This window comes from Coregonus lavaretus (genome assembly GCF_964263955.1).
Source record: "Coregonus lavaretus genome assembly, chromosome: 38".
Classification (NCBI taxonomy): domain Eukaryota; kingdom Metazoa; phylum Chordata; class Actinopteri; order Salmoniformes; family Salmonidae; genus Coregonus; species Coregonus lavaretus.
Genome location: NC_140025.1, coordinates 173,842 through 199,998, shown reverse-complemented (window position 1 = coordinate 199,998; position 26,157 = coordinate 173,842). Strand labels below are relative to the sequence as shown.

At 42.7% G+C, this 26,157-nt stretch overlaps 1 protein-coding gene and 1 pseudogene across 2 annotated transcripts in view; both read right to left on the bottom strand.

Annotated features, from left to right (window-relative positions):
- Window positions 1-532: 532 nt before the first annotated feature.
- LOC311112471 (hormone-sensitive lipase-like) lies at window positions 533-20,067 on the bottom strand (annotated as a pseudogene). Its single transcript has 7 exons — window positions 20,053-20,067; window positions 19,769-19,856; window positions 3,052-3,230; window positions 2,684-2,828; window positions 1,687-1,908; window positions 1,089-1,495; window positions 533-897 (listed from the first exon to the last, which is right to left on the bottom strand). The product of its transcript is annotated as a hormone-sensitive lipase-like (transcript).
- The window catches only part of LOC311111947 (hormone-sensitive lipase-like), a 23,000-nt gene continuing 16,790 nt past the window's right edge, over window positions 19,948-26,157 (bottom strand). Inside the window, exon 11 of the mRNA XM_084154884.1 lies at window positions 19,948-21,678. Coding sequence (XP_084011010.1) covers window positions 21,412-21,678 — 267 coding nt within the window. The 3' untranslated portion in view covers window positions 19,948-21,411. The remainder of the gene's footprint in view (window positions 21,679-26,157) is intronic.

The window sequence follows — 26,157 nt, the reverse complement described above, 5'->3', positions numbered from 1 at the left end:
AAAACACAATACATCAACACATATGGGGATACAATGCATTTAAAATAAGCATTGCATAGCATTTTATTAAAGTAATTGTCCAGATTTCTATGAAATATTACCTATAATTATTTACAATATGAGTGAAATAGTTTTCCTTCACAAGCATTTTTGTAATGGTCTGTTTGAGATACGCAATTATAAGGTGGGTGTTTTGTTATCCAATTTATGCTTTGGCCACAAATACGAGAATAGGACGGGTCAACAATTTTTGGGGGGTATGAGTTAACAGAATATGAACTTTTAAAAGTGATATTTTCACTGAAAAGTTACTTTAACTCTTACCCTCTGTTATGTTTCTGCACTGTTAGACCAGACACTACATTGTGTGTATTTCAGACATTTTCCCAGTGTGCTTTGCATGAATTATCATATTGTGCAATCAGTCAGTGGACCGTAAAGGACTGCCTTTTTCCCAGACTGGGAGTGCCATTGAGTAAAATAATCTGGTTGCCTGCCTCTGTGTTGTTGTGGTCCATCGTTTTTATTCCATCTTAATTTTCTTATTTTTTCCCCCTTCCCCCTTCAACCTTTTATCAATTTTATATGCGAATCCCCTGCTCCGTTCTTTCACTCCACTTCTCTGAGGACAACTATTTTTTTCCATGCCCCATGATTGGTCCTTTCAAACTTAGGTGCCTTGCGAGTACAGTAAGGCAGGGTTTGCTGCTGGAAGACCTGTCTGATTCGCTCTACGCAGATGTCTGAGGCCACTTGTGTCTCCTCAGAGATTCCCAATAGGCTGAGGAAGCCATGTGGGAGGTCTTCCACCACCCTCAGGGTCACTGGTTGGCCCACATCCCGCAGTTTCTTGGCGAACATCACAGAGTCATCCAACAAGGCATCCAGTGCAGAGACCTGTGGGGACAGACAGGGGAGTAGCAGAGTTGTAGAATATTAAAGCAACTGGTGAAGAAAAATACAGACCCACTGCAATATTGATTATTCCTTTGCTCGCGATATCTTTCCATCCTTCTCAACCTCCAAAATCCATTGACTCTACCACACCCATCCCTCACACTCTCTCCCTTTATCCATTCATTCCCTACCTCATTCCCCCCTCTCACCGCTAAGTGTACAGGTGGTAGTCCTCTCAGTAGGTCGTTAGGGGCAAGCAGGGGCGACACAAATGGGTTATTGACGATGGGACAGGAGGAGTTCTGGATCACAGCCAGGCACTCAGAGTGCAGGGGCTCAAAGCCTTCTGGGTAGTCCCTAGGACCTGAGGAGGCGTTGAATGAGGAGGAACAGGGTGAGGTTTATCTCTGGTCGGCCTTGTTTTCGAGGGACTTCCGGTGTGACAATGACAGTGACTCTAGGCCCACTGTGGGCAGGAATGACTGGATCCAACTGGATAGCCCCTTTGTAAGGTCATTGATCAGCAAGGCTGTGTCTCTACCTAGAGCATACAACGTGCTGGTCCCCTTTGTGGGCTGTACCACCTGAGAGTCTACACCTGGAGAGAGGGTGGAAAAGAGGAAGACGAGGTAATAAAAAATGGAGGATAAGAAATTAAGTTATTTAAGACCTATATGCACATCTTTTTTGCACACATCAATATACATCAATACGCAATCTTTGCCCCTTAACTCTCTTTTACAAGAGCTTTGACTAATACCCTCTCATCCATTTTGCTTCTTTCCTTACCTGCGTAGGCATTAAGGCACTTGGAGAGCACCCCTAAGGGCAGCATTGGGTCCATGAAGGTGAGCAGGCGGGAGGGCGAGGCATCAGTGGTGAGCAGGGTAGCTGGGTAGGCAGCCATGATACCATCAGGGACGCCGCTGGAAATGGCCCTCATGGACATGGTGATGCAGAGATTCCCTCCAGCACTGTCACCAGCCAGACACACACGCTCAGCTGTGGAGCCTGGGACAGAAGGACAGAGCAATCAGTACCACCAGCTGGTCTGGTACAGGTCTGAGATGTTATCAGAAATAGTGGACTCGATGTTAATCTATGAAAGGGTGTTATGCTTGATTCAGCCAGCAGAAGGGGCCAGTCACTCGCTTTTGCCACAGTGTTTATTTTACTGGTTGATTCTCTCGCAATAGCCTAGTCAGTTGTTGAAGAAGAGACAGAGAGTCATCTGTAACTTGTACATTGAGGAGAAGCACCGAAGATAAATACTGTTATTAACATAATTTCAAAGGTGAGTGAGACGAAATCCACATAATAAGAAACACTTAGATAATCGAAGTGTAAATGTGTAATTAATATCAAAAAGTCCGCTAGCATCAAAGCTAACGTTGGCTACCGTTAGCTTCAGCAAGCTAGCCTGCCAGTTACTATTTCTACAAGCTGTCAGATGGAGCTGGAGATGTAAACAAGTTGTTCCTTTACTTTATGTGTTAGAGAAGTGTATGAGATGAGGTGATTATACTTGTGATGAATTGTTTTAATACTTTGGATATTTTAGAATTATAACAATAATAGTCAATTGAAGAAGAGAGCCAACTGTAACTTGTACATTGAGAAGAAGCATCAAAGATACATAATGTTTTTAACTTGATTTCAAGGGTGTGGAACTCTCTTAATTCCCAAAACGACACCCTATTAAATGGGCAACAACTGCAATAACAAGGTAAGAAACATTATTTTTTGGCTCGAAGGCAAGCTCTAACACAGTAGTAATGACACCGACCCAGAAGATGGCAGTCCTTGAGGGCCCAACAGTAGGCGTAGAAGCACTCCTCCAGGGCTCTGGGGAAGGGGGCCTCAGGAGCCAGGGAGTAATCCACAGACAGGATGGGGACATTTAGATCCTTGGACCAGCTCTTCAGATAGTTCTGGAAGATAGAGTGAGAATGCAGCAGGACAGATGGAGAGAGAGATGAAGAGGTGTGATAAGAAAATATTAACAGATTCTCAAAAGTAGACAGGTATAATGAGTACCGGAAGGTGAGTACGGGCTGAGCACCAAGCTCCACTCAATGTAATTACTGTGAGACTACGGTTAGTGATTAGCTAAAGTAATTCCAGGCATCACACCACTATCCCTGGCCTACGAACCTCATGGGATTTGGAGGTCTGGGCCACGAAGCCTCCTCCATGGAAGTGGATCAGCAGCCAGGGCGAGGAAGTGTGCTTCTGGGCACCAAACGGTACTATAGACAGGGAGATGGAGGGAGCTTTTGTACGAGAGAAGGCCAGCAGCTCTTCACTGTCCTGAAGGAAGAAAAAAAGAAAGACTGTGTGTGTGTGAGAGAGAGAGAGAGAGAGAGAGAGAGAGAGAGAGAGAGAGAGAGAGAGAGAGAGAGAGAGAGAGAGAGAGAGAGAGAGAGAGAGAGAGAGAGAGAGAGAGAGAATAAAATAGAGAGACCAGGGAAGAGCAGATAATGACCACTGAGGTAACAGCTGAGGGCTCACCTGTCCTTCTCGAAGCCTCTGCCATCTTGCACTTTTTAGTGCAAGATGCATGTTTTTGAATATTTCTATTCTGTACAGGCTTCATTCTTTTCACTCTGTCAATTATGATAGTATTGTGGAGTAACTACAATGTTGTTGATCCATCCTCAGTTTTCTCTTATAACAGCTATTAAACTGTAACTGTTCTAAAGTCACCATGGTCCTCATGGTTAAATCCCTAAACGGTTTCCTTCCTCTCCGGCAACTGAGTTCGGAAGGACGCCTGTATCTTTATAGTGACTAGGTGTAATTAATAACTTCACCATGCTCAAAGGGATATTCAGTGTCTGCTTTTTTTTTTTATGTTTACCAATCTACAAATAGGTGCCCTTCTTTGTGAGGCATTGGAAAACCTCTCTGGTCTTTGTGGTTGAATCTGTGTTTAAAATTCATTGCTTGACTGAGGGACTTTACAGATAATTGCATGTGTGAGGTACAGAGTTGAGGTAGTCATTAAAAATGTTAAACACTATTATTGCACACAGAGTGAGTCCATGCAACTTATTATGTGACTTGTAAAGCAACATTTTACTCCTGAACTTATTTAGGCTTGCCATAACAAAGGGGTTGAATACTTATTGACTCAAGACATTTCAGCTTTTCATTTTTAATTAATTTGTAAAAATTACAAAAAACATTATTCCACTTTGACATTATGGGGTATTGTGTGTAGGCCAGTGACAAAAATGTAATCCATTTTAAAACAAACAACAAAATGTGGAATGTGGAAGTGGAATGTGGAAAAGGTCAAGCGGTGTGAATACTTTCTGAAGGCACTGTACATAAATATAGACTAAACCAAAGACAAGATTTCACTTTTATTTCTATATGACAATACCATATCCTAGCTTTGACATGTGAAATGCAGGAGATTCTTTTTGTTTTTGTATTTTGACTAAACTTTTTAATCACAGGTGTGGTTGTGTGCACCAAAGGTCAAAGATTAAAACATGCAACTAGCCCAGGATTTTTCCTCCTGCAAACAATAATTTTTCTAACTTTGCAAAAGAATGAGATAACAATGGCATGATGCATTGAATTTTCTTCCTTGGCTTTTCAAAGCGGACAAGTGGTGGGTATATGACTAGTTGGTTTATCACTTGCCTCAGGACAAGGACTTGTCATGTGTGTTCACATGCAGTAAAATGTGTTTACATGCAGTAAAATTTGAGAGCATTACGTGGCATTAAAATACATATCAAGTATTTTATATAGGCCATTTAAAAATATGAAATAACACAAAATAAGTCACTGAAACCATTAATTTCCTAAAATGGTAAATCACTTTAACAATGACAGCATTCAAAATGTTCACATATTCTCCCGAGTGGCGCAGTGGTCTAAGGCACTGCATCGCAGTGCTAGCTGTGCCACTAGAGATCCTGGTTCGAATCCAGGCTCTGTCGTAGCCGGCCGCGACCGGGAGACCCATGGGGCGGCGCACAATTGGCCCAGCGTCGTCCAGGGTAGGGGAGGGAATGGCCGGCAGGGGATGTAGCTCAGTTGGTAGAGCATGGCGTTTGCAATGCCAGGGTTGTGGGTTCGATTCCCACAGGGGGAAAAAAAATATATAATGCATGCACTAACTGTAAGTCGCTCTGGATAAGAGCGTCTGCTAAATGACAAAAATGTAAATGTAAATGTAGAATCTTACATGAAATAGTTTGAGAAGAAAATTGAAGGACACACAGTTTCACCACTGTGTGAATGTGCCTAGTCAAGACAAGAGTACTTAGAATCAATAGACTACCTGTAAAAGCTAAATAAGTGTTAATAAATCAAACTTACCGTCCTCCTATAGATATGACAGAAAGGTTATGTCCTTGTTTTTATTGCCAACAGTGCAAATTCTTTGATAGCCTACCTTATTTCAGCACAGTTCTAGACCTACTGCTCTGTTCAATTTCCATGAAGGCCTTTTTAAACTACTTTCCATTTTCAACAAGTCATCTAATTTACTGAAGACCCCCAAGCTCTCAAAACAGCAACAGCCCTTTGAATCTAACCAGCTGGTGTGCCAAGAGTGTGCAAAGCTGTCATCAAGGCAAAGGGTGGCTATTTGAAGAATCTTAAATCTAAAATATATTTTGATTTGTTTAACACTTTTTTGGTTACTTCATGATTCCATACGTGTTATTTCATAGTTTTGATGTCTTCACTATTATTCTACAATGTAGAAAATAGTAAAAATAAAGAAAACCCCTTGAATGAGTAGGTGTTCTAAAATTTTTGACCGGTAGTGTATATCTCCTGATTGATTGGTCATTCAGGTCCAATATTCACATTCTGATATTTCTATGGGCAAACATTAACTATATGTAAAGTGTCATTCTAATCAAAAGGGGTGCCCTTTAAAAAAAAAATATATTCCATGTGGAAGGACCATTCTGTTTTCAACAAATCATTGTCATCTAATTACTCAAGACCCCCCAGCCCTTTGAACCTAACCAGCTGATGACATCATCACACATCAATAGAAAGGTAACAAACTAACCAAATCCCATCCTCGCTTAATGTCAGCTTTTACTGGACCACTGGTAGCCGCAATATAATTTTTCCAGACAGTATCCACTGGCCTCTACATTACATTACAGCTTACATTACAGCAGCCCCACAACAGACTACAAATTATGGGTGACAGGCCTTTCCGTTGTGCGGCTCCTCGGTTGTGGAACGCACTTCCAGTCACTGTCAGTGCTGCAGTCTCTGGCCTCGTTTAAGGCACAGCTGAAGACTGAGCTGTTCAGATAAGCTTCAACCTATGTTAATTCAAGTGGAGGCTGCTGAGGGGAGGACAGCTCACAATAATGACCAGAATGGCACGAATGGAATGGCATCAAACACATGGTGCCAAAAGTGGTCCCAGAAAATTGCTTACTATGTCACATGTGCAGATATGTGCACCACATCATTGCTCTTTCTCTGGACGCGTTTGAGCGGATCACTTTTGTCAAGTCATGAAGTTTTGACTATGGTCAACCACAAGTTTCTGCAGTTGCTCTTCACCAACTTCAGCCTGCAGCCATCGCCTGCATTGGGGGAAGGCTCTATCGTCAAGCAATCATTAGGGTGTTTTTGTTTGAATCACACAAACGTGACCAAAGACATGACTGAAACAGGAACCAACTTTGCTGCGATTCATATATAGCGGGCTACAGTGGATTTACAAATTAATGTGATATTTGAGGCTCTCTCTCACTTATTGATTGAACAATGTACACACACATACAGAGCCTTCGGAAAGTATTCAGACCCCTTGACTTTTTCCACATTTTGTTATATTACAACCTTATTCTAAAATGGATTATTTTTTATTTTTTATCATTAGCAATCTACACACAATACCCCATAATGACAAGGCGAAAACAGGTTTCTATAAATTTTTGGAAACGTATAAAAAAACAAAAACAGAAATACCAGTATTCAGACCCTTTGCTATGAGACTCGAAATTGAGCTCAGGTGCATCCTGTTTCCATTGATCATCCTTGAGATGTTTCTACAACTTGATTGGAGTCCACCTGTGGTAAATTCAATTGATTGGACATGATTTGGAAAGGCACACAACTGTCTATATAAGGTCCCACAGTTGACAGTGCATGTCAGAGCAAAAACCAAGCCATGAGGTCGAAGGAATTGTCCGTATAGAGCTCCGAGACAGGATTGTGTCGAGGCACATATCTGGGGAAGGGTACAAAAACCTTTCTGCAGCATTGAAGGTCCCCAAGAACACAGTGGCCTCCATCATTCTTAAATGGAAGAAGTTTGAAACCACCAAGACTCTTCCTAGAGCTGGCCGCCTGGCCAAACTGAGCAATCGGGGGAGAAGGGTCTTGGTCAAGGTGGTGACCAAGAACCCGATGGTCACCTTGACAGAGCTCTAGAGTTCCTCTGTGGAGATGGGAGAACCTTCCAGAAGGACAACCATCTCTGCAGTATTCCACCAATCAGTCCTTTATGGTAGAGTGACCAGACGGAAGCTACTCCTCAGTAAAAGGCACATGACAGCCCGCTTGGAGTTTGCCAAAAGGCACCTAAAGTGTGGTTATCTTGAGCATTGTCATCATCACAGTCTGTGTGTGTGTGTGAACATTGACAACAGATCAGAACACAAGCAGAATACATATAATTAATACCATCATTGTTTTGATTGTGTGACAATATAAATGTTTTGTAATCTGTGGAAATGGACACATTCCAGGTCGTCCAGACTGGGGAAACATTCAAAATCTAAATATGGAAGGGAAAAGTAGAAAGATGGCTGAAGTGGCTCACTGTCACTATTTTCTGTTTTCTGCTCATACTGATCTGAAAGTACTGGATAGGTGAAAACAAATACCATAATGCTTTCACCTATCTGCTGTTCAGATCAGTGCAAATGAAAGAAAGGAGATAGAGGAAGCCACTGTAGACTATTGAGGTGCACCCCTACAGTAGGCTATCGCTGCCTTGTTGTGAGTCCTGTGTAGGACACTAATGTATACGCAGGGAGTCAGGAAGCAGGTGCAGAAGGTGAGTTTAATAATAAGAACAATGAAGATAATCAAAACAGGAGTAGCGTACTGAATGTAAACAAAACCAATACTGCCTGAAGACTGAGGCTACTGAGGGCTAAATAAAGGGAAAGTAATCAGGTTGATGATGAAGTCCAGGTGTGCGTAAAGATGGGGAGCACGTGTGCGCAATGATGGTTGCCAGGTGTGCGTAATGTGGGTAGCCAGGACCGGTTGTTAGTAGACCTGTGACATCGAGTGCCGGAGCGGGAGTAGGCGTGACAGACACAGAGAAGGGTGTGTGTTCAGTGTTGTGTTTTTCTCTCCCTCAGTATGAGCACATGAAATTGTGTCATTCTGAACTGCGGATGACAATGGTCACATTCTGAACTGCGGATAAAGTTCAGAATGACACAATTTCATGTGTACATGAACATCTAAAGACCTGCATCACTATACTGAGAGCTATGCCGTTTCTAAAAGGACATATTTGGGTGTTTATGGAGCCTTTGTTCATGTTTTTTCGTGGCCCCCATACAAAACAACGAGGATGAGGAAGTGATTTGCTGTTTGGGGTAAGTTTCTTAAAAACATGTGAAATCACAAAAAAAGGAGTCTGGACCCTTGCAATTTAGAGATTTGGTTGTAAAAAATAAAACTTCTCCGTTAAGCTTATCAACGCTCTCTTTATTTTACTGACTTGTTGAATGATTGATCCATTCATCCTTCCATCCCTCCACAGCCTTCCTCTCCTCTGAGGACCCAGTGAGGGTGGAGCTCAGTCTGAGAGCTGTTAAGGGACTGGTTAGGAAGAACATTTCTACAGACAGAGAGGTGAGAGGTCACACATGGTTTAGATGGTAAATATTTATATCCCCTTAGCGGTTCATCACGTAAGCAAAACAGAATATGTTCCATCATCTATGTTAATTTACATTAGTGCAAATTGTCAACTGATATTAATGTAATTTCTCACCCCTTTTGGCTGTATGAAAATGTATTTCTCAGGCACACACATTTGTTCATTGTTATTATGAAAGTAATTTGTGTAGAATGTACTCTTCCCCACTCATTCACCCCATCTCTTTACATTGCGTATGCATTTTCGGTGGCCTGATTGCGTTTAGACTATGTCAAATTTCAAACACAATGCCCATCCTGGCAGATCTGAACCTAACGCGAGCACAATGTGACTTTCGTGCATCCAGACCTAATGCAGCTTGGAGTGATCAGGTGACAGAAGTCACTTTTAAGTTCCAGGTGTAACCGAGGCCATAGACGCTCCATATCCATTACTTTGTGTTTTACATAACTAAATGTGTTTAATTTTTGATACTGTGTCCATGTGTATAGGCTGCAAGTACATTGAAATTAAGTCGTTTTCATGTCGTTGAAACAAAAACCTGAAAAATAATTATTTTCAACTTTCACTTTCAACCAAAACCGAACATAGATTGGATGTTGGGCATAGTCGTCTTTTCAACGTCTTTTTTACAACATTTTGCAAGGTTGGATTTCAGTTTGTGAGTGTGTGATATGGGGGTTGGAGATATGTTTATTTCGATATTATTATTATTTTTTAAGTTAAAGAGACTTTCGATGTATTCCATGGCACATGGTTTATGAACTGATACACAAAACGACGCCGGATTCAAAACTTTGAGTTTTTCAATTGCTAATTATTATACAAAATTCTTGCAACCAATAGAATGTTATACTGTATATATGGGGGATACAACCATCCCAGCTCTGCAGATTTTGCTGCTTAGAGACAGAATCATTAGATCAGTTGTTTTGGTACTGCCCATATGTAGCTTGTTTTTGGTCGCAGGTTCAGCAATGGCTGAAGAATTGCAACATTTACCTGGGGCTAACTCTGCAAATAGCACTGCTGGGTGATTTGAAAAGTCATAATCAATTGATCAATAATATAATAATACTCTTAGCAAAAAAAATCTTACATTTACAATCTGTAGAAACTATGACAATAGGAAGGTTCAGAACTTTTGTGAAACATCACACCACAGTTGAAAAATATGGCAAATAGAAACTGGATGGGGTGTCGGTAAATTGTATGTAGTATATATATGCTGGAAGTAGAAGCCTAAGTATTGTTGTCCATTAGTTTACTACAATTAGGGGAGGGATGGTAGGGTTAGGAGAAAATAATAAGGGAAATATATATAAAAATATACTGAACAAAAATATAAACACAACATGCAACAATTTCAAAGATTTTACTGAGTTACAGTTCATATAAGGAAATCAGTTAATTGAAATAAATAAATTAGGCCCTAATCACATGACTGGGAATACAGATATGCATCTGTTGCTCACAGATACCTTTAAAAAAAGGGAAGGGGCGTGGATCAGAAAACCAGTCAGTATCTGGTGTGACCACCATTTGTCTCATGCAACACGACACGTCCTTCGCATAGAATTGATCAGGCTGTTGATTGTGGAATGTTGTCCCACTCCTCTTCAATGGCTGTGGGAAGTTGCTAGATATTAGCGGGAACTGGAACACGCTGTCGTACATGTCGATCCAGAGCATTCCAAACATTCTCAATGGGTGACATGTCTGGTGAGTATGCAGGCCATAGAAGAACTGGGAGATTATCAACTTCCAGGAATGTGTACAGATCCTTGCGACATGGGGCTGTACATTATCATGCTGAAACATGAGGTGATGGCGGCGGATGAATGGCATGGTATCTCTGCATTCAAATTGGCATCGATAAAATGCAATTGTGTTCGTTGTCCGTAGCTTACGCATGCCCATACCATAACCCCACCGCCACCATTGGGCACTCTGTTCACAACGTTGACATCAGCAAACTGCTTGCCCACACGATGCCATACATGTGGTCTGCGGTTGTGAGGCCGGTTGGACGAACTGCCAAATTCTCTAAAATGACGTTGGAGGCGGCTTATGGTAGAGAAATTACAATAACATTCTCTGGCAACAGCTCTGGTGGACATTCCTGGTGGACATTAGTGTCCGACTTTCATCTGTCACAGTTGCACCTCCCCTGACTTCACTCCTCGACTTTTGTCTGTTCGGTTGCTTTAGCCTTACCACTCAAACGCGCCCTCTCTCTCTTTGCTGTGTCCACTGAGCCGTTGGGCCCGCCCTGCAACCTCATTGGATAACGCTGGGCAGCACAGGAGGCTGCTGAGGGAAGGACGGCTCATAATAATGGCTGGAATGGAGTGAATGGAATGATATCATACACATGAAAAAGTGTTTGTGTTCAATAGCATTCCATTGATTCCGTTCAAGCCATTACTATGAGCCCGTCCTCCCCAATGAAGGTGCCACCAGCCGCCTCTGCTGGGCAGTCACTCAAATGCGAGGGGATGAAGCTCATTGGTTAGAACTCAAATTGCTATGGGGCTCGCCCACATTGGGGGAAATGTAGGGAAAATGGCGTGGCACAGCTTCAAGAAATAGGGATTTTGTCGCTAATTGAGGTTAGACAGTAATTCTGCTCATAGATTATGCATGTATGAACTACACATTGACACATCCAGCACAACACTGTAGTTTAAAAAATACTTTCTTAGTCGCCAAAGTACCGGAGCATGTCTTTAAATGATTTTTTTCCTATTATTACAGTCCAGATCAAAATACATAATATTCATTAAATGGTTAGCTGTGTCAATGTTGACAGTAGCTAGGTTTCCTTCCAGCCACATAAAGAAAATATGCACATTTTCCCACCAGTGGTTTCTTCCCAAAAAACAGACTTGTTGCGGATTAAAATCAGTGCGTGATGACATACAGTGAGGGAAAAAAGTATTTGATCCCCTGCTGATTTTGTACGTTTGACCACTGACAAAGACATGATCAGTCTATAATTTTAATGGTAGGTTTATTTGAACAGTGAGAGACAGAATAACAACCAAAAAATCCAGAAAAACGCATGTCAAAAATGTTATGAATTGATTTGCATTTTAATCCTTCTCCCTCCAATCTCCTGATTCTGCCTCCTCAACCCTCCTCTCCTCCCTTTCTGCATCCTTTGACTCTCTGTGTCCCCTATCCTCCCGGCCGGCTCGGTCCTCCCCTCCAGCTCCGTGGCTTGATGACTCATTGCGAGCTCACAGAACAGAGCTCCGGGCAGCGGAGCGGAAATGGAAGAAAACTAAACTCCCTGCCGACCTGGCATCTTTTCACTCCCTCCTCTCTACATTTTCTTCATCTGTTTCTGCTGCTAAGGCCACCTTCTACCACTCTAAATTCCAAGCATCTGCCTCTAACCCTAGGAAGCTCTTTGCCACATTTTCCTCCCTCCTGAATCCTCCCCCCCCCCCCCCTCCTCTCTCTCTGTGGATGACTTCGTCAACCACTTTGAAAAGAAGGTTGACGACATCCGATCCTCGTTTGTTAAGTCTAATGACACTGCTGGTCCTGCTCACACTGCCCTACCCTATGCTTTGACTTCTTTCTCCCCTCTCTCTCCAGATAAAATCCTGCGACTTGTGACTGCAGGCCGCCCAACAACCTGCCCGCTTGACCCCATCCCCTCCTCCCTTCTCCAGACCATCTCCGGTGACCTTCTCCCCTACCTCACCTCGCTGATCAACTCATCCTTGACCGCTGGCCATGTCCCTTCCGTCTTCAAGAGAGCGAGAGTTGCTCCCCTTCTCAAAAAACCAACACTCGACCCCACTGATGTCAACAACTACAGACCAGTATCCCTTCTTTCTTTTCTTTCCAAAACTATTGAGCGTGCCGTCTTTTGCCAACTCTCTTGCTATCTCTCTCAGAATGACCTTCTTGATCCAAACCAATCAGGTTTCAGGACTGGTCATTCAACTGAGACTGCTCTTCTCTGTGTCACGGAGACTCTCCGCACTGCTAAAGCTAACTCTCTCTCCTCTGCTCTTGTCCTTCTAGACCTGTCTGCTGCCTTTGATACTGTGAACCATCAGATCCTCCTCTCCACCCTCTCCGAGCTGGGCATCTCCGGCGCGGCTCACTCCTGGATTGCGTCCTACCTGACCGGTCGCTCCTACCAAGTGGCGTGGCGAGAAGCTGTCTCCGCACCACGTGCTCTCACCACTGGTGTCCCCCAGGGCTCAGTTCTAGGCCCTCTCCTTTTCTCCCTATACACCAAGTCACTTGGCTCTGTCATATCCTCACATGGCCTTTCCTATCATTGCTACGCTGACGATACACAACTAATCTTCTCCTTTCCCCCTTCTGATAACCAGGTGGCGAATCGCATCTCTGCATGTCTGGCAGACATATCAGTATGGATGACGGATCACCACCTCAAGCTGAACCCTGGCAAGACGGAGCTGCTCTTCCTCCCGGGGAAGGACTGCCCGTTCCATGATCTCGCCATCACGGTTGACAACTCCGCTGTGTCCTCCTCCCAGAGTGCGAAGAGCCTAGGCGTGACCCTGGACAACACCCTGTCGTTCTCCGCCAACATCAAGGCGGTGACCCGCTCCTGCAGGTTCATGCTCTACAACATTCGGAGAGTACGACCCTGCCTTACACAGGAAGCGGCACAGGTCCTAATCCAGGCACTTGTCATCTCCCGTCTGGACTACTGCAACTCGCTGTTGGCTGGCCTCCCTGCCTGTGCCATTAAACCCCTACAACTCATCCAGAATGCCGCAGCCCGTCTGGTGTTCAACCTTCCCAAGTTCTCTCACGTCACCCCCCTCCTCCGCACACTCCACTGGCTTCCAGTTGAAGCTCGCATCCGCTACAAGACCATGGTGCTTGCCTATGGAGCAGTGAGGGGAACGGCACCTCTGTACCTTCAGGCTCTGATCAGTCCCTACACCCAAACGAGGGCATTGCGTTCATCCACCTCTGGCCTGCTGGCTCCCCTTCCTCTGCGGAAGCATAGCTCCCGCTCAGCCCAGTCAAAACTGTTCGCTGCTCTGGCACCCCAATGGTGGAACAAGCTCCCTCACGACGCCAGGACAGCGGAGTCACTCACCACCTTCCGGAGACATTTGAAACCCCACCTCTGTAAGGAATACCTGGGATAGGATAAAGTAATCCTTCTAACCCCCCCCCCCCCCCCCCCCCCAAATTGTAAAGTGGTTATCCCACTGGCTATAGGGTGAGCGCACCAATTTGTGAGTCGCTCTGGCTAAGAGCGTCTGCTAAATGACGTTAATGTGCCCTTGAGCAAGGCACTTAACCCTAATTGCTCCTGTAAGTCGCTCTGGATAAGAGCGTCTGCTAAATGACTAAAATGTAAATGTAAATGTAAGTATTTGACCCCTCTGCAAAACAAGACTTAGTACTTGGTGGCAAAACCCTTGTTGGCAATCACAGAGGTCAGACGTTTCTTGTAGTTGGCCATCAGGTTTGCACACATCTCAGGAGGGATTTTGTTCCACTCCTCTTTGCAGACCTTCACGGCGTAGTGTGTTGCCAATTGTTTTCTTGGTGACTATGGTCCCAGCTGCCTTGAGATCATTGACAAGATCCTCTCGTGTAGTTCTGGGCTGATTCCTCACCGTTCTCATGATCATTGCAACTCCACGAGGTTAGATCTTGCATGGAGCCCCAGGCCGAGGGAGATTGACAGTTATTTTGTGTTTCTTCCATTTGCGAATAATTGAACCAACTGTTGTCACCTTCTCACCAAGCTGCTTGGCGATGGTTTTGTAGCCCATTCCAGCCTTGTGTAGGTCTACAATCTTGTCCCTGACATCCTTGGAGAGCTCTTTGGTCTTGGCCATGGTGGAGAGTTTGGAATCTGATTGATTGATTGATTCTGTGGACAGGTGTCTTTTATACAGGTAACAAACTGAGATTAGGAGCACTCCCTTTAAGAGTGTGCTCCTAATCTCAGCTCGTTACCTGTATAAAAGACACCTGGGAGCCAGAAATCTTTCTGATTGAGAGGGGGTCAAATACTTATTTCCCTCATTAAAATGCAAATCAATTTATAACATTTTTGAAATTTGTTTTTCTGGATTTTGTTGTTGTTATTCTGTCTCTCACTGTTCAAATAAACCTACCATTAAAATTATAGACTGATAATTTCTTTGTCATTAGGCAAACGTACAAAATCAGCAGGGGATCAAATACTTTTTTCCCTCACTGTATACACACAAAATGTACTTTTTTGCTTAAGTTTTCATGTACTGAATAAAAATCTAAAAGTTCAATGTATTTCCATCGCATTTAACTCTACCGATAGTTGTCACTTGTCACAAACACTGTTGCGTTAAATAGCAAATGTGCCTACACTGGTCTTGGCATGTGCGCTCTAGCCAACAGCTCGCAGATACTGTGCAAGTAGACTAGTCTACATGATGAGATTATTATAATGGATAAGAGCAAGAATATTTGTATTTGTCAAATGACAGTCAAGCACTGATCATCACGTCACCAGAATAAGACCCTCGATATTTATTGGAAAGGAGCATCAAGATCACTGTGCACTTTCACCACTCTGTGAAGTTCATAATTTATTTAATCTGTAGCCTAATAAACTGCATGGATTCCCGAGCCGTAGTGGGAGGACCACACACCATATCATCGTGTGACTCAGTTTACTTCAATATGATGGTTATTATATAAATGATTGCGCATAAAGGTGTTTCCACTGCCATTTCTCGCATAATGAATTTTACCGACACACGAACCAATTATCTGTCAGCATTTTGAAAAATGTACCGAAGTTTCCTGTTTGCATCACAGCTGTCGTGATTTTTTAAATATGGTATGACTTTATTAGCATGTGGATGGAAACGTGGTTAGTGACAGTAAATCCATATGATTAAAATAAAAAATTTACTTTCAAACACGACAGAGAACTTGGCCCATGATGGCGATGGGAAAACCCTTTGACGGATTTAGACCCAAAATGAATGTAAAAGGAATTAAGGGGTTAAAGCAAAAATAAAAATAAAATCCCATGACTGAAACTTAAGTCGATCTCAGATCGATTGTCTGGGGCCAAGTTAACCTCCCCTTTCATGTAGGGCGGCAGGTAGCTTAGTGGGTAAGAGCGTTGTGCCAGTAACCGAAAGGTCGCTGGTTCTAATCCCCGAGCCGACTAGGTGAAAAATCTGTCGATGTGCCCTTGAGCAAGGCACTTAACCCTAATTGCTCCTGTAAGTCGCTCTGGATAAGAGCGTCTGCTAAATGACCAAAAATGCAAATGTGAATATTCTCTACTTTCTCACCCATGATGTACGTCTACGTTCGGGTGAGCAAGTTCATACGTGTATATATCGTCAGAAACCCACAGGCACCTCTCAAACAATCGCCCCGTGGTGTTCCCAGCCAACTACCAATCGACACAAATCACCCCCCTTTTCTCTCCTGACTCTTCAAAAGCCACACTCTCGCTGTCTCCAGCCCCTCCCCTCGCAACTCTCCCTTCTGTGTCCAGTGGGAACAGGCTTTGTCTGTTTTTCGTTTTAGCGTTTCCAATATTCTGCCGTTAGTTAAAGTACAGTGGGGAAAAAAAGTATTTAGTCAGCTACCAATTGTGCAAGTTCTCCCACTTAAAAAGATGAGAGAGGCCTGTAATTTTCATCATAGGTACATGTCAACTATGACAGACAAAATGAGGGAAAAAAATCCAGAAAATCACATTGTAGGATTTTTAATGAATTTATTTGCAAATTATGGTGGAAAATAAGTATTTGGTCAATAACAAAAGTTTCTCAATACTTTGTTATATACCCTTCGTTGGCAATGACACATGTCAAACGTTTTCTGTAAGTCTTCACAAGGTTTTCACACACTGTTGCTGGTATTTTGGCCCATTCCTCCATGCAGATCTCCTCTAGAGCAGTGATGTTTTGGGGCTGTCGCTGGGCAACACAGACTTTCAACTCCCTCCAAAGATTTTCTATGGGGTTGAGATCTGGAGACTGGCTAGGCCACTCCAGGACCTTGAAATGCTTCTTACGAAGCCACTCCTTCGTTGCCCGGGCGGTGTGTTTGGGATCATTGTCATGCTGAAAGACCCAGCCACGTTTCATCTTCAATGCCCTTGCTGATGGAAGGAGGTTTTCACTCAAAATCTCACAATACATGGCCCCATTCATTATTTCCTTTACACGGATCAGTCGTCCTGGTCCCATTGCAGAAAAACAGCCCCAAAGCATGATGTTTCCACCCCCATGCTTCACAGTAGGTATGGTGTTCTTTGGATGCAACTCAGCATTCTTTGTCCTCCAAACACGACGAGTTGAGTTTTTACCAAAAAGTTCTATTTTGGTTTCATCTGACCATATGACATTCTCCCAATCCTCTTCTGGATCATCCAAATGCACTCTAGCAAACTTCAGACGGGCCTGGACATGTACTGGCTTAAGCAGGGGGACACGTCTAGCACTGCAGGATTTGAGTCCCTGGCGGCGTAGTGTTTTACTGATGGTAGGCTTTGTTACTTTGGTCCCAGCTCTCTGCAGGTCATTCACTAGGTTCCCCCGTGTGGTTCTGGGATTTTTGCTCACCGTTCTTGTGATCATTTTGACCCCACGGGGTGAGATCTTGCGTGGAGCCCCAGATCGAGGGAGATTATCAGTGGTCTTGTATGTCTTCCATTTCCTAATAATTGCTCCCACAGTTGATTTCTTCAAACCAAGCTGCTTACCTATTGCAGATTCAGTCTTCCCAGCCTGGTGCAGGTCTACAATTTTGTTTCTGGTGTCCTTTGACAGCTCTTTGGTCTTGGTCATAGTGGAGTTTGGAGTGTGACTGTTTGAGGTTGTGGACAGGTGTCTTTTATACTGATAACAAGTTCAAACAGGTGCCATTAATACAGGTAACGAGTGGAGGACAGAGGAGCCTCTTAAAGAAGAAGTTACAGGTCTGTGAGAGCCAGAAATCTTGCTTGTTTGTAGGTGACCAAATACTTATTTTCCACCATAATTTGCATATAAATTCATTAAAAATCCTACAATGTGATTTTCTGGATTTTTTTTCTAATTTTGTCTGTCATAATTGACGTGTACCTATGATGAGAATTACAGGCCTCTCTCATCTTTTTAAGTGGGAGAACTTGCACAATTGGTGGCTGACTAAATACTTTTTTTCCCCACTGTACTTTAGTCTATTTATTTAAATCAAATTATTCCCACCTAATTAGTTAAAGTCGGTGCATATTTATATTTCAACGATAAACCGAATTATTTCGGTCTAATTATTTAACCAGTATTTTGCAGGGTCAAACATCAAACGTTAAATCAAATAATAAACCAAATAGCCTCAACCCAAGCACCTAAAACCAGTATTATGCTATGTCAAACATCAAACATTAAATCAAATAATAAACCGAATTGCTTCGACACAACTATTCAAAACCAGTATTACGCTATGTCAAACATCAAACGCCACAGTTCAATCATATCAGCTCAAACGTTTCAGTTCAGTCACACTAGCCATTCATCACTATACCTTTATGTTCCCAATTGTTATTAACGGGTTATACGGTTTAAGCAACCACAAGTTATTCACAAATTATACAGTTTGGACAGCCACAGACGTCTTTAATTCCCAATTAGTTTTCTATCAAGGTATACAGGTTTATCATTCACTCTCTCATGCATACGACAACACTCTGATCTTAGCCGTACCTAGCCTTTGCTGATACGTGTCAATAGCGTCACCCCTTTCTTAAAGAATTTTAAGTGCCTCCTATGTACCTAGTCATATCTAGTCTGAACTGATATGTGCCATAGCGTCGCACTGCCTATCTATTTAAAGTACCTCCTATGGGTGTCTTTTGTTAATGTTTGCACAATTTAAACTTTATTTCCTAATTGTAATTCTCATTATTTACTGTTTTAAAATATTGTTTGTATTCACAGCCAAAAATGGTACAGTTATTACACAGTTAAACGTAGTATACAGTTATCACACAGCAAAAATAGTACACAGTTATCGCACTCACTCACAATACACAGTCATAATCCTATCACACAGTCAAATATGTCACACAGTCATAAATGACACACTTACACTCGACACACAATCTATTTGGGCACACAGCCTCTTCTATGGGCACACAGCCGCTTCTATTGGGCACACAGCCTCCTCTATGGGCACACAGCCGCTTCTATTGGGCACACAGCCCCCTCTATGGGCACACAGCCGCTTCTATTGGGCACACAGCCTCCTCTACTATGGGGCACACAGCCTCCTCTACTATGGGGCACACAGCCTCCTTCTACTATGGGGCACACAGCCTCCTACTATGGGGCACACAGCCTCCTTCTACTATGGGGCACACAGCCTCCTTCTACTATGGGGCACACAGCCTCATTCTACTATGGGGCACACAGCCTCCTTCTACTATGGGGCACACAGCCTCCTTCTACTATGGGGCACACAGCCTCCTTCTACTATGGGGCACACAGCCTCCTTCTACTATGGGGCACACAGCCTCCTTCTACTATGGGGCACACAGCCTCCTTCTACTATGGGGCACACAGCCTGCTTCTACTATGGGGCACACAGCCTCCTTCTACTATGGGGCACACAGCCTCCTTCTACTATGGGGCACACAGCCTCCTTCTACTATGGGGCACACAGCCTCCTTCTACTATGGGGCACACAGCCTCCTTCTACTATGGGGCACACAGCCTCCTACTATGGGGCACACAGCCTCCTTCTACTATGGGGCACACAGCCTCCTATTATCCCATGGGTTTAACCGTCAGAATTATCAAACATTTGCATGGTATCTTATAAAATTGAATTAGTATTCTATAATCGTTATTTATAGCGTAATAGAGTTCACTTACATCAAACAGGTGCTTCACAAAATTAATTTGGATAAAGCCAATGTGCAGAACTTTAGTTACATAACAATAGGTGTCTGCTTACCTGTTTTTAGAAGCCCGGGCACTTTGTGAAACACACCGTTCAACGACAGCGAAGTCCAATGGGCTGGATGAATTCCAGCGAAGTTCCGCTACCAGATCACAGTCGGAGGTCACCAATTGTTAGAAATTGCCTAATTCAAATCTGATATTGGAATAAGAGAAAACATAAATCAAGAGATATTCAATCCAAGCTAAATTTATTATATGCAAAATGTATGTATGATAAGAATGATGGTTCGTATACGGGCTCACTGAAATACCACGCAGGGCAGACAGAGAACTGACTTCCTCATTACACATCCTTCCGTAAATACCCTGACAGTTTTAGTTCCCGCTCTCTGCTGGGCCTATCAGGGTAGAGGTTGGGCGTGGTTTAGACTTGCCCAACCTATCGCTGGCGCTCAGGCTGGTCCCAGACCCTTGGCGCTCCACTGTTGCACACTGTTGCCAGGCATAAGTTGTTATCATAACAACCTGTAGAGTCAGCACCCATAGACACCGTTCCACTGTACTCTATGTACCTACGTTCAAGGACGGTTCACAGATCACAAAGAGGCAGTGTAGTCTAGTATTTTGAGACACAAGTTCTTATCTCCCCCTACTCCCTAAAACATCTCCTCACATTAAATCACAGCTTGTTAGGTGAAACAATTTATATCAGTACAGTACAAACCCTTCATGCTTAATCATCAATAAATTCCTTCCAAGGTAGTCATCACATCCAGCTATGAGAAAACAAATCCCCACAATGATTAAATACAATTTTTGTGTTCTGTAAGTAGTAAGTACATTTGACATCTACCCTTAAATGCAACATGATATCATTCCAAAACAGTAACCCAGCAAATATAAAGCAATTCAACTCAAACAAAAACTTAGGTCCACGTTCAACCAAGTCACTTCCACACTCATACACTGCTGGTCAACATCACCTTGTCAATACAACACTGTAGTTCTATCTTGTAAATACATAACAAACAAGCTTATATAATTAACCAAACACACATTTGTAGTACCTATGTATGCATTAGGTCCTATTAGTTGTTCAACCCGATGATACAGGCAAGGTAATATAAAGGGATTAGTTTGTACAGTACAGCTTTGGAGTTAAAGGCACAATATTTCTAATTAAACAAGTCTGTCTATTCAGAGATTATTACTTCTATTTCTAAATACAAGAAGCATTTTACCTAGTAGCCGGTTGCCATTTTGTTTCTGCTTTAGCCAACTCAATGACAAAGGGGTTTGTTAAAGCATAAAAACAGAATAGCAACCAGGCAAGGCATTTCTTTCAGTGCTGGTCAAATTTGTTTTATTAACATACCCTGTGTTATGTTTCTGCATTGTTAAAAAGGACACTACATGTCATACTTTTTCCCCAGTGTGCTTTGAATTATCGTATTGTGCAGTCAGTCAGTAGACTAGAGGACTGCCTTTTCCCCAGACAGGGAGTGCCATTGAGTAAAATAATCTGGAAAGCCCCTCACGTTGCCTGTCCTCCCTTTTTCTTCCATCCTTAGTTTCTTATTTTTTTCCCACTTCACCCTTTGATACATTTTAAATGCATGAGTCCCCAGTTAACTACAAGCTCTAACCTAACAACTATACTTTCCCCTCCATTCTATTATGCAGCTGGTCAGCCACTCAATTTGATGGGCCAGCCCCATGATTGGTCCTTTCCAACTTTGGTCGCTTGTGAGTACAGGAAGGTGGGATTTGCTGCTGGAAGACCTCTCTGATTCGCTCTACACAGATGTCTGAGGCCACCTGTGTCTCCTTAGCAAGCCCCGATAGGCTGAGGAAGCCATGTGGTAGGTCCTCCACCACCCTCAGGGTCACTGGTTGGCCCATATCCCGCAGTTTCTTGGCGAACATCACAGAGTCATCCAACAAGGCATCCAGTGCAGAGGCCTATGGGGACAGACAGGGGAGTAAGAATGACAGAAAACTCAGAGATCTAAAAAGGGGCCAATCTGGATATGCTTCCTCCATTTCTGGACTGTTAAATTAATGATATGTAGGCCCCTTTTCAGTACACGACACACTGACGTCAGGCATGGAATGCACACGATTTTTGGAGGCAGAATGACCCCCATCGCCATCTGCGTCCATTCAACATAGCCTAGATTTCTGCAGTTATTACTTCTAAACAAAAAAACTTTTTTCATACGCTTACAATGTTGTTTTGATTATTGCTTGAACAGTCGCTAAGAATATATTTGGTTGTGATCTTTGCAAAATACTTATTTTGGATGCAGCAGTTGATAGCTAGAATGCCAACGCTCATTGACATAAGAGCTCTAGCCAAAATGCTGAAGTTGGAAGTGTTTTTTAAGTATAATGCAGTTGATTTGCGACGATGACAAATATTATATTAAGCAGGATATTCATACAAGCCTTAAAATCCAAATTATAATCCAAAAGTAGTGTCAAATGCACTCATAAGCAACATGTAAATAGAGGCTTGTTTTGTTGGCGGTTTATGAGAACTCCCATGTTCTGCAACCAATATGGCATGCTTCGCCACTCCTCCGAGTGGCCACTAGAGATCCTGGTTTGAATCCAGGCTCTGTCGTAGCCAGCCGCGACCGGGAGACCCATAGGGCAGCGCACAATTGGCCCAGCGTCGTCCAGGGTAGGGTAGGGGAGGGAATGGCCGGCAGGGATGTAGCTCAGTTGGTAGAGCATGGCGTTTGCAACGCCAGGGTTGTGGGTTCGATTCCCACGGGGGGCCAGTATGAAAAAAATTAAAAATAATGTATGCACTCACTAACTGTAAGTCGCTCTGGATAAGAGCATCTACTAAATTACTAAAAATGTTTTTTTTAATGCAGTAATGTTTGCAAACACAGAAAGGGGTCTATAGAGCCCCACAGTGCAGGTGTCATAATACCCATAAAACCTAGCAGTCAAACAGGGAAGGGGGTATGCTTCCCTGTTTGGATAAACAACCAGAAATAACTATTGATTTTTTGCTTAATTAAGAAAAAACTTAGATTTGTGTTTTGGATTGTTGAGGCAATTAGACTATGCCCATTTCAAGCTTATCTTTCTAAAAAGTAAAAAGTTATTGATCTTGCTTTGTAGTATACCCCTCCAAACCCAAAATATAAGCTTGTTTTACGCCAATGTTAATGTAAACAAACTGTATAGCTTCAAAACATGGTTAAAAGTATCATTTTGATCTCATGGATGGTCAGTCCTTGCATCTATAGCTCGGTGGTTATACCTATATTTCTCAAGCCCCATCCCTCAGCTGTTTACCAAAACAAGTGGCGGGGTGATCGCTTATTATTTGAACTCCCGATTGGCCCTTAAAGTGGAAAGACCATCAATCGTGGAGTGTTAGAGAGACCAGTGAACAATGACAAAATAGACCCACTGCAGATTTTTATGAGTACTACTTCAGTGCGGTGGCGGAACCCCCGGCCCCCACGACAGCACGCGTGCGACACCCACACTGCTCAAATCATAGACAAATGCACCTTTTTTTACCTAATAATGCTGTTGGCAAAAGACTGCCTCAGTAGGAATGGTAGGCTATAGACTGTTGTGGGTACTTGGCAATTGGCTGCTCTTCAGTAGCTAACTAGAAATATGTTTAAATGTACAATCAGGGACGTAATCATTAGTCCAAACAGTTAAAACTAGAGTTTCTATTGGACAAATTCAGGAAAGTCCCTCCCTGTTTCTTTCTGTTTGCTTCCGTTTAATGTTTAAGAAACGTTTTGCAACAGATCGGCAAAATGAATACACCCCAGGGCCAATGTTCCCTCAATGTTTTCATCACTGAGCAAATTTCAGGTCTGCTGAGTGAAAACTTGAACGTTGTGAAAAATCTGTGCAACTTCCAGCACACGTTTACTGTGCACACTGTTTACTGTGAACACCTTTTAAGTTATAGTTTTAACAGTGGCCTACCATTTAAAAAAATTGAAAATACATCCCATAACATTTTAACATGGAAATAGCTAATAAAATAGCTGTTATACCTATGATACTGCCTACAGTAGAAGCCAATGTGTGGTGTTCAATGTAGACTTCTAAAAACATTATGCAGGGCTTGATATAACCCCTTTAGCCACTTGTCCTTCAGACAGAGGCTGAAAATGCTGTTGTATTGTGTTGTTTGATGCAATACAACATTATTATTATTATTATTATTGTTATTATTCCCATACCATTATTATGACAGAGAATCAGTCAAAAATGTATGCTACCCTCTGCCTATTGGCTTCTTCGCTTATTCAAAATGGCTAGAAATGTAGGCCTAAACGTTTTGTGCTCTTGTAGGAAGCAATCACTCCCCCATTGCTGACCAGAAATATGCTATAATTGGGCTAATAACTCACTAACTAGCAAAGAATATGAACAAATATGCACACGCGCATCTACTCTCCACCGCTCGTGCCTGTCATTGCATGGAGTCCTCCTTCCGATGCGCTCTGCCTAAAACAAAATCAGACTACTGGTAAATCTTGCATAGTTAGATTTGTTTCGGTATGTTGCATTAAAAGGGACTAATATTATGCTGATTTGATCATAATTCCCACAGTAGAGGGAAACATTGATAGTGTAACCTCCCTGGGAAAATGTTCTCATGCGCAGCTTAGAGGGAACATTGCCCAGGGCTCTCCCTAAGATTTTCTGACAAGGTGGTGTTGATTGTAGGTGGCATTTAGCTTTTTTTTTTTACCTGTAACTGCCATTTATTGAAACCTAGAGTCTTAAATGATATCAATCAATGTAGGCAAGTTTGATCCTAAATAAAATGTTGATTGTCTCAATGACACTTTCATTTTGGGGAAATGATTATTCTAATTAATAGGCGTCTTTATGTGAATAGTCTAGTGAAAATGTAAACTAGCTTTTTAATTTTGTTTGGGGAGAAGATTCGGAATTATTCAATTACTGGATGCAATGTAGTAGTCTAGATTACTGTAAGCTATTTGGAATATGAAACAACTGAACTAGGCCTATATGAGCTTGTTTCAGATCTCCATCTCTGACCTAATCCATCAAGTTAGGTCTGACTACTAGGCTAGCATTCATTCAACATGCCTTGTTGTCATTGGTGAACTGACTATTACTATCATTAGCAGCCAACTGTTTGTTGACATTTAGCTACAATTGAAGTCGGAAGTTTACATACAGTTAGATTGGAGTCATTAAAACTCGTTTTTCAACCACTCCACACATTTCTTGTTAACAAAGTATCGTTTTGGCAAGTCGGTTAGGACATCTACTTTGTGCATGACAAAAGTAATTTTTCCAACAATTGTTTACAGACAGATTATTTCACTTATAATTGTCTGTATCACAATTCCAGTGGGTCAGAAGTTTACATACACTAAGTTGACTGTGCCTTTAAACAGCTTGGAAAATTCCAGAAAACAATAGTACGCAAGTATAAACACCATGGGACCACGCAGCCGTCATACCGCTCAGGAAGGAGACGCGTTCTGTCTCCTAGAGATGAACGTACTTTGGTGCGAAAAGTGCAAATCAATCCCAGAACAACAGCAAAGGACCTTGTGAAGATGCTGGAGGAAACAGGTACAAAAGTATCTATATCCACAGTAAAACGAGTCCTATATCGACATAACCTGAAAGGCCGCTCAGCAAGGAAGAAGCCACTGCTCCAAAACCGCCATAAAAAAGCCAGACTACGGTTTGCAACTCCACATGGGGACAAAGATCGTACTTTTTGGAGAAATGTCCTCTGGTCTGATGAAACAAAAATAGAACTGTTTGCCCATAATGACCATCGTTATGTTTGGAGGAAAAAGGGGGTCGGCTTGCAAGCTGAAATACACCATTCCAACCGTGAAGCACGGGGGTGGCAGCATCATGCTGTGGGGGTGCTTTGCTGCAGGAGGGACTGGTGCACTTCACAAAATAGATGGCATCATGAGGAAGGAAAATGATGTGGATATATTGAAGCAACATCTCAAGACATCAGTCAGGAAGTTAAAGCTTGGTCGCAAATGGGTCTTCCAAATGGACAATGACCCCAAGCATACTTCCAAAGTTGTGGCAAAATTGCTTAAGGACAACAAAGTCAAGGTATTGGAGTGGCCATCACAAAGCCCTGACCTCAATCCTATAGAACATTTGTGGGCAGAACTGAAAATGCGTGTGCGAGCAAGGAGGCCTACAAACCTGACTCAGTTACACCAGATCTGTCAGGAGGAATGGGCCAAAATTCACCCAACTTATTGTGGCAAGCTTGTGGAAGGCTACCCGAAACGTTTTACCCAAGTTAAACAATTTAAAAGCAATGCTACCAAATACTAATTGAGTGTATGTAAACTTCTGACCCACTGGGAATGTGATGAAAGAAATAAAAGCTGAAATAAATCATTCTCTCTACTATTATTCTGACATTTC